The sequence below is a fragment of the Triticum dicoccoides genome, chromosome 1A (assembly GCF_002162155.2).
Source record: "Triticum dicoccoides isolate Atlit2015 ecotype Zavitan chromosome 1A, WEW_v2.0, whole genome shotgun sequence".
NCBI lineage: Eukaryota > Viridiplantae > Streptophyta > Magnoliopsida > Poales > Poaceae > Triticum > Triticum dicoccoides.
Window position 1 is genome coordinate 551,887,049 of NC_041380.1, and position 12,826 is coordinate 551,899,874.

General features: G+C 48.4%; 2 protein-coding genes across 2 annotated transcripts in view; one reads left to right on the forward strand and one right to left on the reverse strand.

Moving 5' to 3' along the window:
- The window catches only part of LOC119288513, a 2,776-nt gene extending 2,438 nt beyond the window's left edge, over nt 1-338 (reverse strand). Inside the window, exon 1 of the mRNA XM_037568126.1 lies at nt 109-338. Coding sequence (XP_037424023.1) covers nt 109-231 — 123 coding nt within the window. The 5' untranslated portion in view covers nt 232-338. The remainder of the gene's footprint in view (nt 1-108) is intronic.
- A 222-nt stretch (nt 339-560) lies between these two features.
- LOC119288521 (protein PIGMENT DEFECTIVE 338, chloroplastic-like) lies at nt 561-4,705 on the forward strand. The gene is made up of 8 exons (XM_037568131.1): nt 561-1,424; nt 2,214-2,288; nt 2,380-2,451; nt 2,543-2,623; nt 2,942-3,039; nt 3,955-4,080; nt 4,162-4,210; nt 4,429-4,705. The coding sequence occupies exons 1-8, from the start codon at nt 639-641 to the stop codon at nt 4,639-4,641; spliced, it is 1,500 nt and encodes a 499-aa protein (XP_037424028.1). The 5' UTR covers nt 561-638; the 3' UTR covers nt 4,642-4,705.
- The last annotated feature ends 8,121 nt before the right edge of the window (nt 4,706-12,826 follow it).

Genomic DNA, 12,826 nt, shown 5'->3' on the forward strand with positions numbered 1-12,826 from the left:
CCCATTCCCCCGTTCTACTTCCTAGACGCGGGGCGCAGAGCCGCGGGCAGATGCGTTTGGGGCAGTGCAGGGACCGAGATCTGAGGCGGGAAGGGGCGCGGCCCGTACCTGGAGGGCCGTGGAGTCGTGGGCGAGCTTGTAGTCCTTGTAGAGGAAGTAGCCGCCGCCCGCCGCCGCGGCCGCCGCGCCCGCGAAGAAGGAGGCCAGCCTCACCCGCAGCATGAACCCCATCCTCCTCCTCCTCCTTGCTTGCGCTCCTTCGTTCCCCTTCCTTCCTTCCGCCGCTCTCTGGCTTCCTTGCTTGCGCCGACTGCGACGGACGATTCGGTGCTCGCGTCGGTCAGACGGCTCGACCTAGGCCTGACACCGGGTCCCGCATGTCAGTGGGGCTAGACATTACTGGGCCACGCTCGCCGCAACGGGGGACGGAAACCTGGGCTGGTCATGGTCTACGTCTTCGCTGCTGGGCCGGGCCGACTTGTGCACCAGAATAGCGCGAGCCAAGGAGGGCGTTGCCGAAGAGGCGAAGAGAAATTTCCGAAAAATTATCCCCGCGAGGAGATAGCGCTGGAGCATCACAGCCGCTGACCGCCACGCCGCTCGCTCGCTCGCTCCCCGCGAGCTCGCCTCGCCTCGCCATGCCGCCGCCCTCGCTCCTCTCCCTCCTCCCCGCCGCGTCGGTCTCCGCGCGGACCCGCCGAGCCAAGCGCAGAGCCCCTGCCGCGAGCCTCCGCATCCCCGTCCTCCTCAGCGCGCGAGCTCCCACGCCGCTCCGCTCCCTACCCGCCTCCTCCGATGTGGTCGAGGGCGGGGGTGGAGGGGGAGGAGGCGAGGAGCTCCACCTGCTCGACAAGCCGTTCCCGTCCCCCTCCGCGCCGGAGGAGGACGAGCCCGAGCCGGAGGCCGCCCCGGCGCCGTCCACGGCCGAGGCGCTCGCGCCCTACCTCAACTTCTTCCAGGTGAAGGGCGCCGACGCCTCCGCCGCCGGGAAGCACGCCTCGGAGGACGGGGCCGTGTCGGCCGGGCGCGGGGTCATCTACTACGACCCCAAGCCCGGGGACCTGGTCGTGGGCGTCGTCGTCGGGGGCGACGCGCGGGCAATCGACGTCGACGTCGGCGCCGGAGGCGAGCCGGCGCTGATGCTGACCAAGGAGGCGGCGCCTGCGTCCTCGGAGGAGTTCGCTTACCTGGCGTGCGACGTCGCGTCGGGCGGCGCGAGGGAGTTCGCCGCGGAAGGCAGGGTCGGCGTCGCGGCCGGCGGAGTGGGCGCGAGGGTTGGGAGGACCGGGAAGGAGAAATGTGCGCCGGTGGTGGGCGTTGGCACGGTGGTGTTCGCCGAGGTCCTCGGCCGAACACTTGGTGGGCGGCCGCTGCTGTCTTCGCGAAGGCTGTTCCGGCGCGTCGCGTGGCACAGAGTGAGGCAGGTCCTCTATGACTCTCCTCTCTATTGTTGTTCTTGGAATTTGATGAACTGGTCTAGTATTAGCCATGATTTGATCGTTCAATGTATGTTTTGATGTGCACTGTCAGTAGTTCAGTACCAGATACAGATATAGTTTGTTTGAACATAATGCAGTACAGATACTTCAAACACCACTACTAATGTAGTGTGTATTATTAGTATCAGGAATAGATCTGCAACCCCCGAGTCATGGCCGCCGTCTTGCTTGTACCAAGTAGATTTTTCATATACTGGCCGGCCTATCTAAAACCTCGAGCTATTAAAGCAGTGTGATATATATCTTGCTTGTGGGTTAATAGGCAATTATGTACAATCACAGCTTGCTCCTGGGTTAATACACAATTTTGTCTTCAAGGTTCTTAGCATGGCATGAGTCAAAATCATTTGCAGCCCAAAATAGAGCATCTCATGTTTTTGTTAAGAACATAGAGTGATTTCATGCTCAAGTACATGAAGAAATGGTTGGTATTACATCATATGATCATGAGACCTTGTAATCTTCCAACTAATAACAACGTACATGCATCCGTCGTTCAGCCTATTGTATCGTAAAATTGATGTTTCACATCTTGGATGCAGAGTAGTGCAATGGAAAAATTTGTAGGATGGAAAACCCTTGTTTTGGTCATATTTTCTCGATGACAATGGATGATTGGACATGACTGTAACCTATGAAGTTCTGAGTTCAATAGCTATTATTTTTATTCTGAATGTTTTATATATGACAATTTCTGTACATACTGATGTCCAGATAAAGCAGCTAAATGTACCTATCAAGGTTAAAATTTCTGAGTGGAATGCTGGAGGCTTGTTGTCAAGAATTGAGGTACGAGTTACTCATAACTTCAATGGATTACATTACAGTCCACTTTTCAAAATTTGTAGCTAAAACTCACATCCATTATTCCATCATTTAGGGGCTCCGGGCCTTCCTACCTAAGCCTCAGATGATGACTAGACCAAGAAATTTTACAGATCTAAAGAACAATGTAAGACGCATGATCCCTTTTATCTAATTTTGTTAAGTTATTGTCAATAAAGTCGCTGTAACTTGTGAATTATATTGTTTCTTCTGCACAGGTTGGTCGACAGATACATGTCTGTATTACAAAGATTGACGAAAGGACTAACGAATTAATAATTAGTGAAAAGGAGGCTTGGGTAAGTTAACTGCATGTTTATATGGGCCTCTGTTCAGTCTGTTGTCCTTACCTGCACCATTCATGTGTTTTTACTGTGGCTCTTCATAGTAGATCATCTTGGTCCATCAACTTATTGAATTGGCTAAAGACACAAACTTATGCAAGAAATGTTTATTTAAATAGCTTTTGCTGCAGTCTACAACTTGTGATAAATACACCTGAAGTATCTATATCAATTGAATAGTACAGCACGTTGATCAGATTTTGACTTGTATAAGAGAACAATGAGCACCCTTGAGTTCTTCTGAATAATTTTGATTTTCGGTTCTTCTTTTAGGCAATGTTATACCTTAAAGAAGGGGCTCTCTTGGAAGGGACAGTCCGCAAGTTGTTCCCATATGGTGCACAAATTAGGATTGGGGAGACTAACAGAAGGTAATATCACTAAACTGAACTGAAACCACAACACTTATTTTGGAACGGAGGGAGTACATACTAAATATTGCATTTCTTCTTTTCTGCCAAAGTTCATTTTACACTTGAAAGTTGAAGGAGCATACCTTCCAGTTCCATCATTTCATTAGTAGCTGCTGATAAGTTTCTTTTTGGCCATATTCTCTTATAGTTGTGCATATGTTTTAGTATGGCTTACTCCTATTTTATGACAAACAAAGAATATGTTTACCAAATAATTTAGAAGGTGGCTGTTACCACAATATTTTAAAAGCTTTGGCAACATTGATGATGTTAAGTCTTGACTAGATTATACAAATATAATTGTCAATCTTGCTCCTTTTGACATTCTTAACTGGATTACCTGAACAAAAGAGTTATTGTTAATTTTAGTGAAACATGAGATTCACTGACTAGCCTTCACACTGATGAGTTCCATTGGAAATTCTGATAATTCGCCAGATAGTGAGTCTCTCTTCTTTTATCAATCTCCTGGCTTAGATTATGAGCGATTGCCATGTGCTCTAGCAAAGGGCTTGCCTTTGGAATATGTACTTTCAAGTATTTACATGCCATGCTTCACTTCCATTTATAATAGATCATATAACTTCAAGCATTTGGAGTATGCATCTTTCCTTTCAAAAGGTATTCCCTCTGTTCCAAGATGTTCTTACTTTTTTCTGAATCGGATGTATATCGATGTGTTTTAGTGTGTTTGTTCACTCGTTTCAGTCCGTATATGTAGTCCATATTGAAATATCGAAAACATCTTATAATTCGGAATGTAGGTAGTGCGGAGTATTATAGACATCACTCTGTTCACTTGGCAAGCTTGTCAACAATGTATAGGTGGGAACATTTCAGATGTTTAATTTACAGCTTGTGATGCTTCTGCAGTGGTTTGCTGCATGACTCAAAGATAACACACGGTCAGCTGAGATCCGTCAGTGATGCGCTCAGCGTGGGCGAGAGAGTGAAAGCGCTTGTGATCAAGTCGACGACGCCAGACAGAATTGCTCTTAGGTATGCCGAAAGAAAAACTCGCAAAAACTAAAAACCATGTATGTGCAGCACCGAGAGCTCACGTGTTTCGGCTGTGTGCAGTATTAGGGACCTTGAGAGCGAGCCTGGACTGTTTCTCTCCAACAAAGAGGTAAGAGCACCGCCTCTTTGGCTCTTCAGTTTTACATACTACTCCCTCCGTCCGAAAATACTTGTCATTGAAATTGATGTATCTAGACGTATTTTAGTTCTAGATACATCCATTTTTCATCCATTTTGATGACAAGTATTTCCGGACGGAGGGAGTATATGTGTCAAGCTGCCAATGGTGAAGGTAGTCACATTTTTCATTTCCTCTGGTTTCCGCAGAAGGTGTTCGCCGAGGCTGAAGAGATGGCGCGAAGATACCGGGAGCAAATGCCGGCGACGCCTCGGTCTGGCGAGGGGCCCGACGACGGCTACGACGATACCGTCCCGTTCGAGGACGAAGCGGAGTCGTACGCCAACTGGAAGTGGCTGAAGTTCATCAAGTCCGACAGAGCAGACTGTAACCCCAGTGTCACCGAATCATCGGGATTGTAACGCAGGAATACCGATTGCTTCTGCACAAATTTTGTTCAGTCCAGTGCTGGTCAGCCTCACGGTATTGATGAGTGCATCGCAAGATGAGCTCAAAGGTGTCGGTGAGCGGCACGCGGCACGCGGCACCCTGAATCCCCGATCGATCGCAGGTCGCTGTTTGCCGTGCCTTGGTTGCTCTGACGCGCACTGCTCACCTTCTCGTCGCCGTGTGTTCCAAGCCTGGTCATCGTCGTGTCTATTGATCACAACAGTGAGGGAGAACGTCGCACAGTGGCCGACTGACAACCTTGGAATAACCTGCCGGTGCGTGCAACAACCCAAAGCCTATATAGCAGCCGACCCATCGTGTCAACAGACGATCGATCTGTAAGAGACGAAAGCGAGATCCTAACCCGAGGCTAAAAAAGTTTGTTCTTGTTGGGCCTATCTATTCTATCATCGCCGGCCACTGAGATTCCTCAGGTGTCACCTCGCAGACACTTCGGTTCGGTTCAGTTCAGGCTTCTCAACAAAGCTCCATCTGCGTACCTACTGATTAGTTTATGGGGGAAATGCCAAGGGCGTGCTCCTCGTCCCTGGGATGGTGAGATACACCACCGACCTTCATTGATCATGCTATATGGACGAGTATGAAAGTGGATTAAGGTAGCAGCCGTGAGCGAGGAAATTACTGTAGCAAGCGACCTCTATATTTTAGTGATCCAAAAGCTCTTATATATGTTTACAGAGGGAGCATTAGTAGCGTCAGGAAACATTATGGGACGCAGGGAGTACATCGCAATCGTCCTCACTCTTGCGCCCTTGCGTACTCATAATCAGCTAGCTGTAGCCTATAGCTCTGGACTGATCTGTACGTGTTTCACCTTTCCTAGTGGTTAGCTAATACTACTCTTATACAGTACTCATCGCCTGCAGCTATGGCTCTCGATTGACTTGTACGTATTTCACCTTTCTTAGCGGTTTGCTGATACTGGTAGTATACAGTACTCACCGAGAAAAAACTACTACTGCACAGTATATGATGCACGTACGTACGTGCCCTATTGGGAGATTGAAGACGGGCACCGTTAAACTGTGGTGGCACGTACCGATCGAGCAATTTACCACGATTAATTGGGCGATCAGGGTGGTACGCATATGTTAGGAAATAAACCGTGATGCGTGTGTGTCCACGGTCACCCCCCTCCTCGTGTAAAACAAGAAAAATAGAGGATGGAACCGGCCGGCCGGACTCCTCTTTTCCTCTTTTCCTTTCAACCTGGATGATGGGTTCTCCTTTTACTAGCATTGACTCTCTTTTTCAGTTTTTCCACACGAGTGGTTGATGCGTCTTGTTTTCTTTCTTGATACGGAAGCAGGCAGTTCACCGAGGAGGCGGGTACTCCTGGTAAGGCATTTCATCGATGCCTCCCTTCCCTTACTCACAGCTCAATCTCCCTGGCTATATAGCATGCGGTAGGTTCCAGTGCTGGAGTATGCATCGATCGTACGTGCACACGTGGAATTGATTTCCACCACGTAACCACCGAAGCCGACTGCCGGAGGGTTAACTGAACCAGACCGGTCGGCCCTATGGATCGTCCATATACAGCACTCCTCTGTAAAATAATATAAAAGCGTTTAGATCACTATTTTATAGTATTCTAAACGTTTTTATATTAGTGTACGGAGGGAGTATATATTAATTCCGTTCGTGCGCCGCCATGGACAACACGGTCACGGACACAGCCATGCGCCCGTGCGTACCCCCGCCGTGCTAGCTGGGGCCATGCATATGCACGCGTCGCCGGCCGGGGCGCTCCGCCGAGCAGCACGCCGTCGCGTCGCTGCTCATGTGCTCGCCATACCGCTCGAATATCTACGTGACACCGACGTACCATGGGGTGGCCCTGAGACCGTGTACACCAAGCACTGAGCTCACGGTCAAGCGCCGTTACATCAAAGGTCCAAATCCGAGAGCCATTTGGCCGGGCCCGTAACGTTGCCTGCCGGCGTGCCTCACCTCGCCGTAAAACGACTCGCGCGCGTCGAGGTGATGGAGCGAGCTCAACGTCCCTTCCACCTGGCCGCCGACGAAAGAGCTGGCTGGCTAATCAATATCGATCCATCAGTCACGCATGGATGCGCGCCTGGTAGCGTCGTGACGATTAGAGGATCCAAACGTGCCCTGACTAATTAGCGTCCCGGTCGGCGTTGCACGCTAGCCCAGCCCCGCGATCGATCGATCGGCCCGGCCGGAACGACATACGTACGTTGTTCGCACGTGATCTTCCTTTCCTCCATCTCAACGGCTACTGATTCCTTCGCTGTCGCACTTGGATTTGCCAGTCATGATCCTAAACTGGTTTGTTAATCAAGTACGGTGTACCCACATTATTGCTTCCTCCGGCCACCTCACTTACTTCACACCTCCCTCTCGCTCCACAAGCTTGTATTAGCGTTTCTTCTTTGTATTTCATCTCCAAAAACGTCATATGGCAGTATAAAGAACATCGGTAATGAAGAACACACCCACATCCTAGACAACATATCAACGGATGCGAACACTGCAGCGAGCTGAATGCGCGCCGCTGTTATCGGCCCTCTCTCGTCAGAGCCGGACAAACCTTGTCGTAAACAATCAGAGAATCCCGCTAAGGCCCCATAAGACCAGTGCACCAGAACAACAACCGTCATCGATTTCAAGCAAACGTAAATCACAAGGATCTAACTTGTAAACACACGAACACAAACAAACGAATAAGGATCCAAGCAGAACCACCGGAAACTAGTACCGATCGAATCCCACGAGGCCCATTGGAGACACATTTCAACACGCTCTGTGACGATGCTAGACGCACCGCTGAGGCCGGGACTAAGCGGGGAGAACACAACTCGACATATGCAACTGGGATAGGGTGAACACAACTCGACATGTGCTAATGGTAGCATTGAAGGTTGTTAGCCTTCTGGAGTTAATCATGCTCTGAAAGAGCAGCCGACCAAAATGTTTGACCTTGTTAGGTAACCTATTACCCAATATCATTCCATCATCGTCTTCATGTGGTGTGTAGGTGGCCTTAGTGTAGAATGATCCAAGCCATTGACGAGGAACCAGCCGTCATTGTCATTGTTGCATTGAGAAATCACACAACAAAGTTATCGACACAATCAACGATGCAGAAGCAAACTGAAGTTATGTGATTTCAAAGGTTAAATTCCAACCCAGTTTCACATGATTAATGCAAAAGTTTGTGTTTTTCAGTTCATTCATTCCAAACAAATGTTGGATATTTTGTGGCACCGTGACGAACCGGAGTTCAAAACCCTATAACCTCCAACAAACACATTCATGATAGTGTTCACGAGGAATACAAAATCCAGTCACGAAACCTCGTATCAGCACACCTCGCTCGTACTGACATGGTGCACACATGAAATGATATGCATTCTTTCTCTGATATATAAAAATAGAAACCAAAACACATCAGGATTTTGCCATCATGGCCATGGAGGGTCCATGGTTGATTCTCCGCGAGAAAACAAAGAAAAGGATTCCCCGGGGCTTCTAAACCGTCGTCCTTAATCCACAATCATGATATCCGTTTAAGGCGTTAATCACCGCACATGCCGCGGGGCCCCACCACCCGACGCCCGCGTAATCGATCCCCCTTTGTCCCTACTTCGCCCACCCAAATTCTACGCTTAAGCATTTTGACTTATGCAAAAAAAAAAGTCGAACCCCAAATGTTACCTCCAATGTTAAACTTAATTTTGTTTCTTTTTCACCAACGAAGCACAACTATCCCGCTTTGCATGAATTTTTTCAAGCGTGCTTGTTATACTAACAATAACATCTAAAAAATAGAATTTTAAAATCTAAGTATTTGTTTTGAATTTACTGTTCATCTGGGAGCATTTGCACCCCAGAGCCAAAACGGCCAACCCGTTTTTCAGTTCGCTCATTCTTTTTTTGAACGAAAGGGGTTGCCCCCTTGCCCCAACTTTTTATTAAAAAAGCAAAGGCAACCAAAGATCAGAGTTCACAGCTCTCGGCTCCAGCCAGAAGTAGCCACAGCAGAATTATTATAGACGCAAGCATCAACAGTCTGAAAATCCACCAGAAAGCGATGAAATGGCCCCTATAGGAACTACCAGCGCAGAGGCTACGAACTCCCTACAGACGCATCAAACGTGCCATGCAATTCTAAGCAACTCCCCGCGATGATGGTCGAGCAGCTTCAAGCATTGGAGGAGTAGCACAGCTTGGGAGTCCACGCACAGGATCTTCCATTGATAGATATGTCTCCCCACCATCTCCAGCACACATTTGATGTTTCGCCATCTTCGCCCCTGGAACACAATTTCATTTCGAAACAACCATAAGCTCCATAAGGTAGCAGCAGAAATCAAGTTTACATCATCAAAACTTTTTTTTCTTCCAAAAAGGAAGCAAAGATTCAAACGAGTCAGGTACAGGCATCTTGGTACAATTAGCTATCACCGGCCACACTTGTCTGGCCACCACACACTCAAAAAACAAATGTTGGATGCTCTCAGGTTCACAGCAGAAGACACAAGTCAGGTCTTCCACATGCCGGCGTTTAGCCAGATTATCCCTAGTCAGACTCTTATTGTGCACAATTAGCCATAGAAACACATGGATATTAGGGGGAATTTTAATTTTCCAAATATAATCCCTCCAGATAGAGACCATGCCCCCCCCCCCCAATTAATCATCTTATACATAGATTTAATAGAGTATAACCCTTTACTTTCCAAGGACCAAATAGTCTTATCAGCCATGTTGTTAAAAGGAACATTTTTAATCACATTAAGTAGTTCATTCCAGGAGCACAAGACATCCTCATTAACACACCTTCTAAAGGTCAGCTGTAAATTCTCCCCATCCCACACCTCGGCAACAGAGGCCTCTTGTTGTTGACAGATCACAAAAAGATCCCAAAATCTAGTTTTGAGTGAACAATCACCCAACCAGGTATCATGCCAGAAAGAGATTTTTCTCCCATTCCCAGGGATCCACCTATAAAAGGTTTTGGCAGCAGAGCAAGCCCAGGTGAAACTCTTCCAAAAGGGAGAGCCTACTCCAGCCTTAGCCCATAGTATATTTGGTCTATTCACATTATACTTGTATTCTAGCTATTTCTTCCAGTCACTATCCCTATCATCAAAAAACGTTTACTCCAAGCAGCAAGCAAGGACATGTTGAATTCCCTGAGATTAGGAACCCCCAAACCACCCCATTCTTTCCTTTGAGAGACCAGCCCCCACTTGGCTAGATGGTACTTATGATTGTCTCCAACATTATCCCAAAAAAAATGAGCCATTTGAGAAGTGATAGCATCAATAGCCCACTTAGGAAATTTCATAATGGACATTAAGTATGTAGGAATACTAGCAATACAAGTAGTAAGTAAAATCAATTTACCCCTATAAGACAGATGTCTGCCCAGCCACCCAGATATTTTCCTGATAATTCTATCAATAATGGGTTGTATATCTTCTCTTCTAAGTTTCTTGAAGTGAAGAGGAACCCCAAGATATTTAAAGGGGGAATCCCCAATTTGGCAACAGAAAATTTGGGCAAATTCCTTAGCAGTCTCCTTGAGGGAGTCATGGATTAGGGGGTGTTCTGATAGCCGGACTATACCTTCAGCCGGACTCCTGGACTATGAAGATACAAGATTGAAGACTTCGTACCGCGTCCGGGAGGGACTTTCCTTGGCGTGGAAGGCAAGCTTGGCGATACGGATATGCAAATCTCCTACCATTGTAACCGACTCTATGTAACCCTAACCCTACCCGGTGTCTATATAAACCGGAAGGTTTTAGTCCGTAGGACAACATACACATCAACAATCATACCATAGGCTAGCTTCTAGGGTTTAGCCTCCTCGATCTCGTGGTAGATCCACTCTTATACTACCCATATCATCAATATTAATCAAGCAGGACGTAGGGTTTTACCTCCATCGAGAGGGCCCGAACCTGGGTAAAACTTCATGTCCCTTGTCTCCTGTTACCATCCGGCCTAGACGCACAGTTCGGGACCCACTACCCGAGATCCGTCGGTTTTGACACCGACATTGGTGCTTTCATTGAGAGTTCCTCTGTGTCGTCGCCATCAGGAAGGATGCCTCGCCCCGTCTTTAAAGACGGCACCGCTGCTAAGGGAGCTTTGGTTGTCGGCCAAACCCTCCGGTTAGGTGGCTTTCTTATGACCGCATGTTCGGCTTCTGCGCCGACGATGACCTCTCGAGCCATCGAAAACAATCTTCATGTCAACTCGGAACTCGCCGAGCAGTTAGATCCAATAGAGCTTTCCTCCATAAACGAGCTCTTGGATCGCTTCGCCGCCCTGGGAGTCGCTACGGATTACGACCAAATTGGGCCTAAAACCGATCTGAGAGAGATCAACTCTCCCCAAGTCACCCATCACGTTGCCATGGTAGAGGGACAGTGCGGCGACCCTTCATCTATCTTAAGGACTCGCTACGTCCGGATTCCCGGTCCCTCCAAGCTGGATACCCGCGGAGGGGAGGATATCACTCAAGACCTGAAGTTAGAGTCAGGCGACGGGCTGGATTCATTAGACAACATCTAGGAATCCAAATTTTCGAGTTCAGAAATTCCTCGGCCTCTGAGCCTTAGATGGGGTGAGGCTTCGGATTTAATTCCACCCACCCACCCCAACATAAGCGATCTATCCAAAATCAGGCAAGAACCCGACGAAACAGTACATCATTACTGGGCCAGATTCCTCCTGGTTAAGAACAAGCTAAGGGACTGCCGCGAGGAAGACGCAATCTCAATCTTCTGCAATAATTGCACGGACAAGGGAATACTCAATGCCATAAGTCGCCGTGATATTACATGCTTCGCTGACTTGGCGTCCATTGTACGAAAGTACTGTGCGATGGAAAGCGCCTGGAAAACCGAAATAAAATTTTGGGACAATCCGGCCCTGAATACAAACCCAGTCCGAAATAAAAGGGTGCATCATCACCAGTCACCCGGGTCAGGCACTAAAAAGCAAAAACCCTCTACAGGGCATGGAACCATACTGGAAGGGTGGCCTAATGGACCTTGTAAAATTCATAGTACAGAGGACGCCACACCAACTCACAGCCTCAAAGCATGTTGGAAACTCCGGCAGGTGGCCAAAATTGGCGAAAATCTCCTAATTCCGGAGGCCACAGAAAGCCACCCCAGAGACACCAATACGGTATTAACAGTCTTCGAGACTTTCGCATCAAATAATATGCGAAAAAGGACACTCCATAGCCTCGCCAAAGTCTACCAAGTAGCAACAATAAACCCATGGAGCGACACGGCTATTACCTTTAACGCCAGTGATGAACCTAAATTCCGAACAGCCCGAGCACCAGCCGCATTGGTCCTCAGTCCAATAGTGGACGGCTTTCGTCTTACCAAGGTACTCATGGACGACGGCAGCGGATTGAACCTCATTTACGAGGAGACTCTTCAAAAAATGGAAATAGACTGGAACCGCATTGAGCGAAGCAGCACAACCTTTAGAGGAATAATCCCTAGTCGGGAAGCGCGCTGTACAGGAAAAATCACACTAGATGTGGTGTTCGGCACGCCGGATAATTACAGGTCCGAAGAGGTCACGTTCCAGGTGGCTCCGTTCAGCAGCGCTTATCACGCTCTGCTAGGTGGGAGGCGTTTACAATCTTCCAAGCAATACCCCATTACGGGTGCATGAAGCTCAAGATGCCCGGGCCTAACGAGATCATCACTCTCGCTAGTGATCCGGACATAGCACTCCGCATCGAAAACAAGACAGCCACACTGGCCCTCGAGGCACTATCCGAAGCCCTAGCAGCTGAGGAGCTGACTGCGCTGCGCTCTACGGTGAATAGGGACGACGTGGTACTCGACAAAAGATCCAAGTCGACCTCCTTTAAACCGGCGGATGAAATAGTCAAATTTCAAGTCAATCCAACGGACCCCAATAAAACAGTTTCCATAGGGGCACAGTTAAACCCTGATGTCGACGCCGCATTGCGAGAGTTCCTACGAGAGAACTGGGACATTTTCGCCTGGCACCCTTCAGACATGCCAGGAATCCCACGCAGGCTGGCCGAGCACAACTTAAATATCCAAACAGGATTCAAACCTGTCAAACAGGCTCTTCGGCATTTTTCCGAACCTAAGAGAC

Coding starts and splice junctions, on each gene's coding strand:
- LOC119288521 (XM_037568131.1), top strand. CDS start 639: ATGCCGCCGCCCTCGCTCCTCTCCCTCCTCCCCGCCGCGTCGGTCTCC. Junction 2,624..2,941: donor TTAGTGAAAAGGAGGCTTGG/GTAAGTTAACTG, acceptor TTCTTCTTTTAG/GCAATGTTATACCTTAAAGA. Junction 4,081..4,161: donor CCAGACAGAATTGCTCTTAG/GTATGCCGAAAG, acceptor GGCTGTGTGCAG/TATTAGGGACCTTGAGAGCG.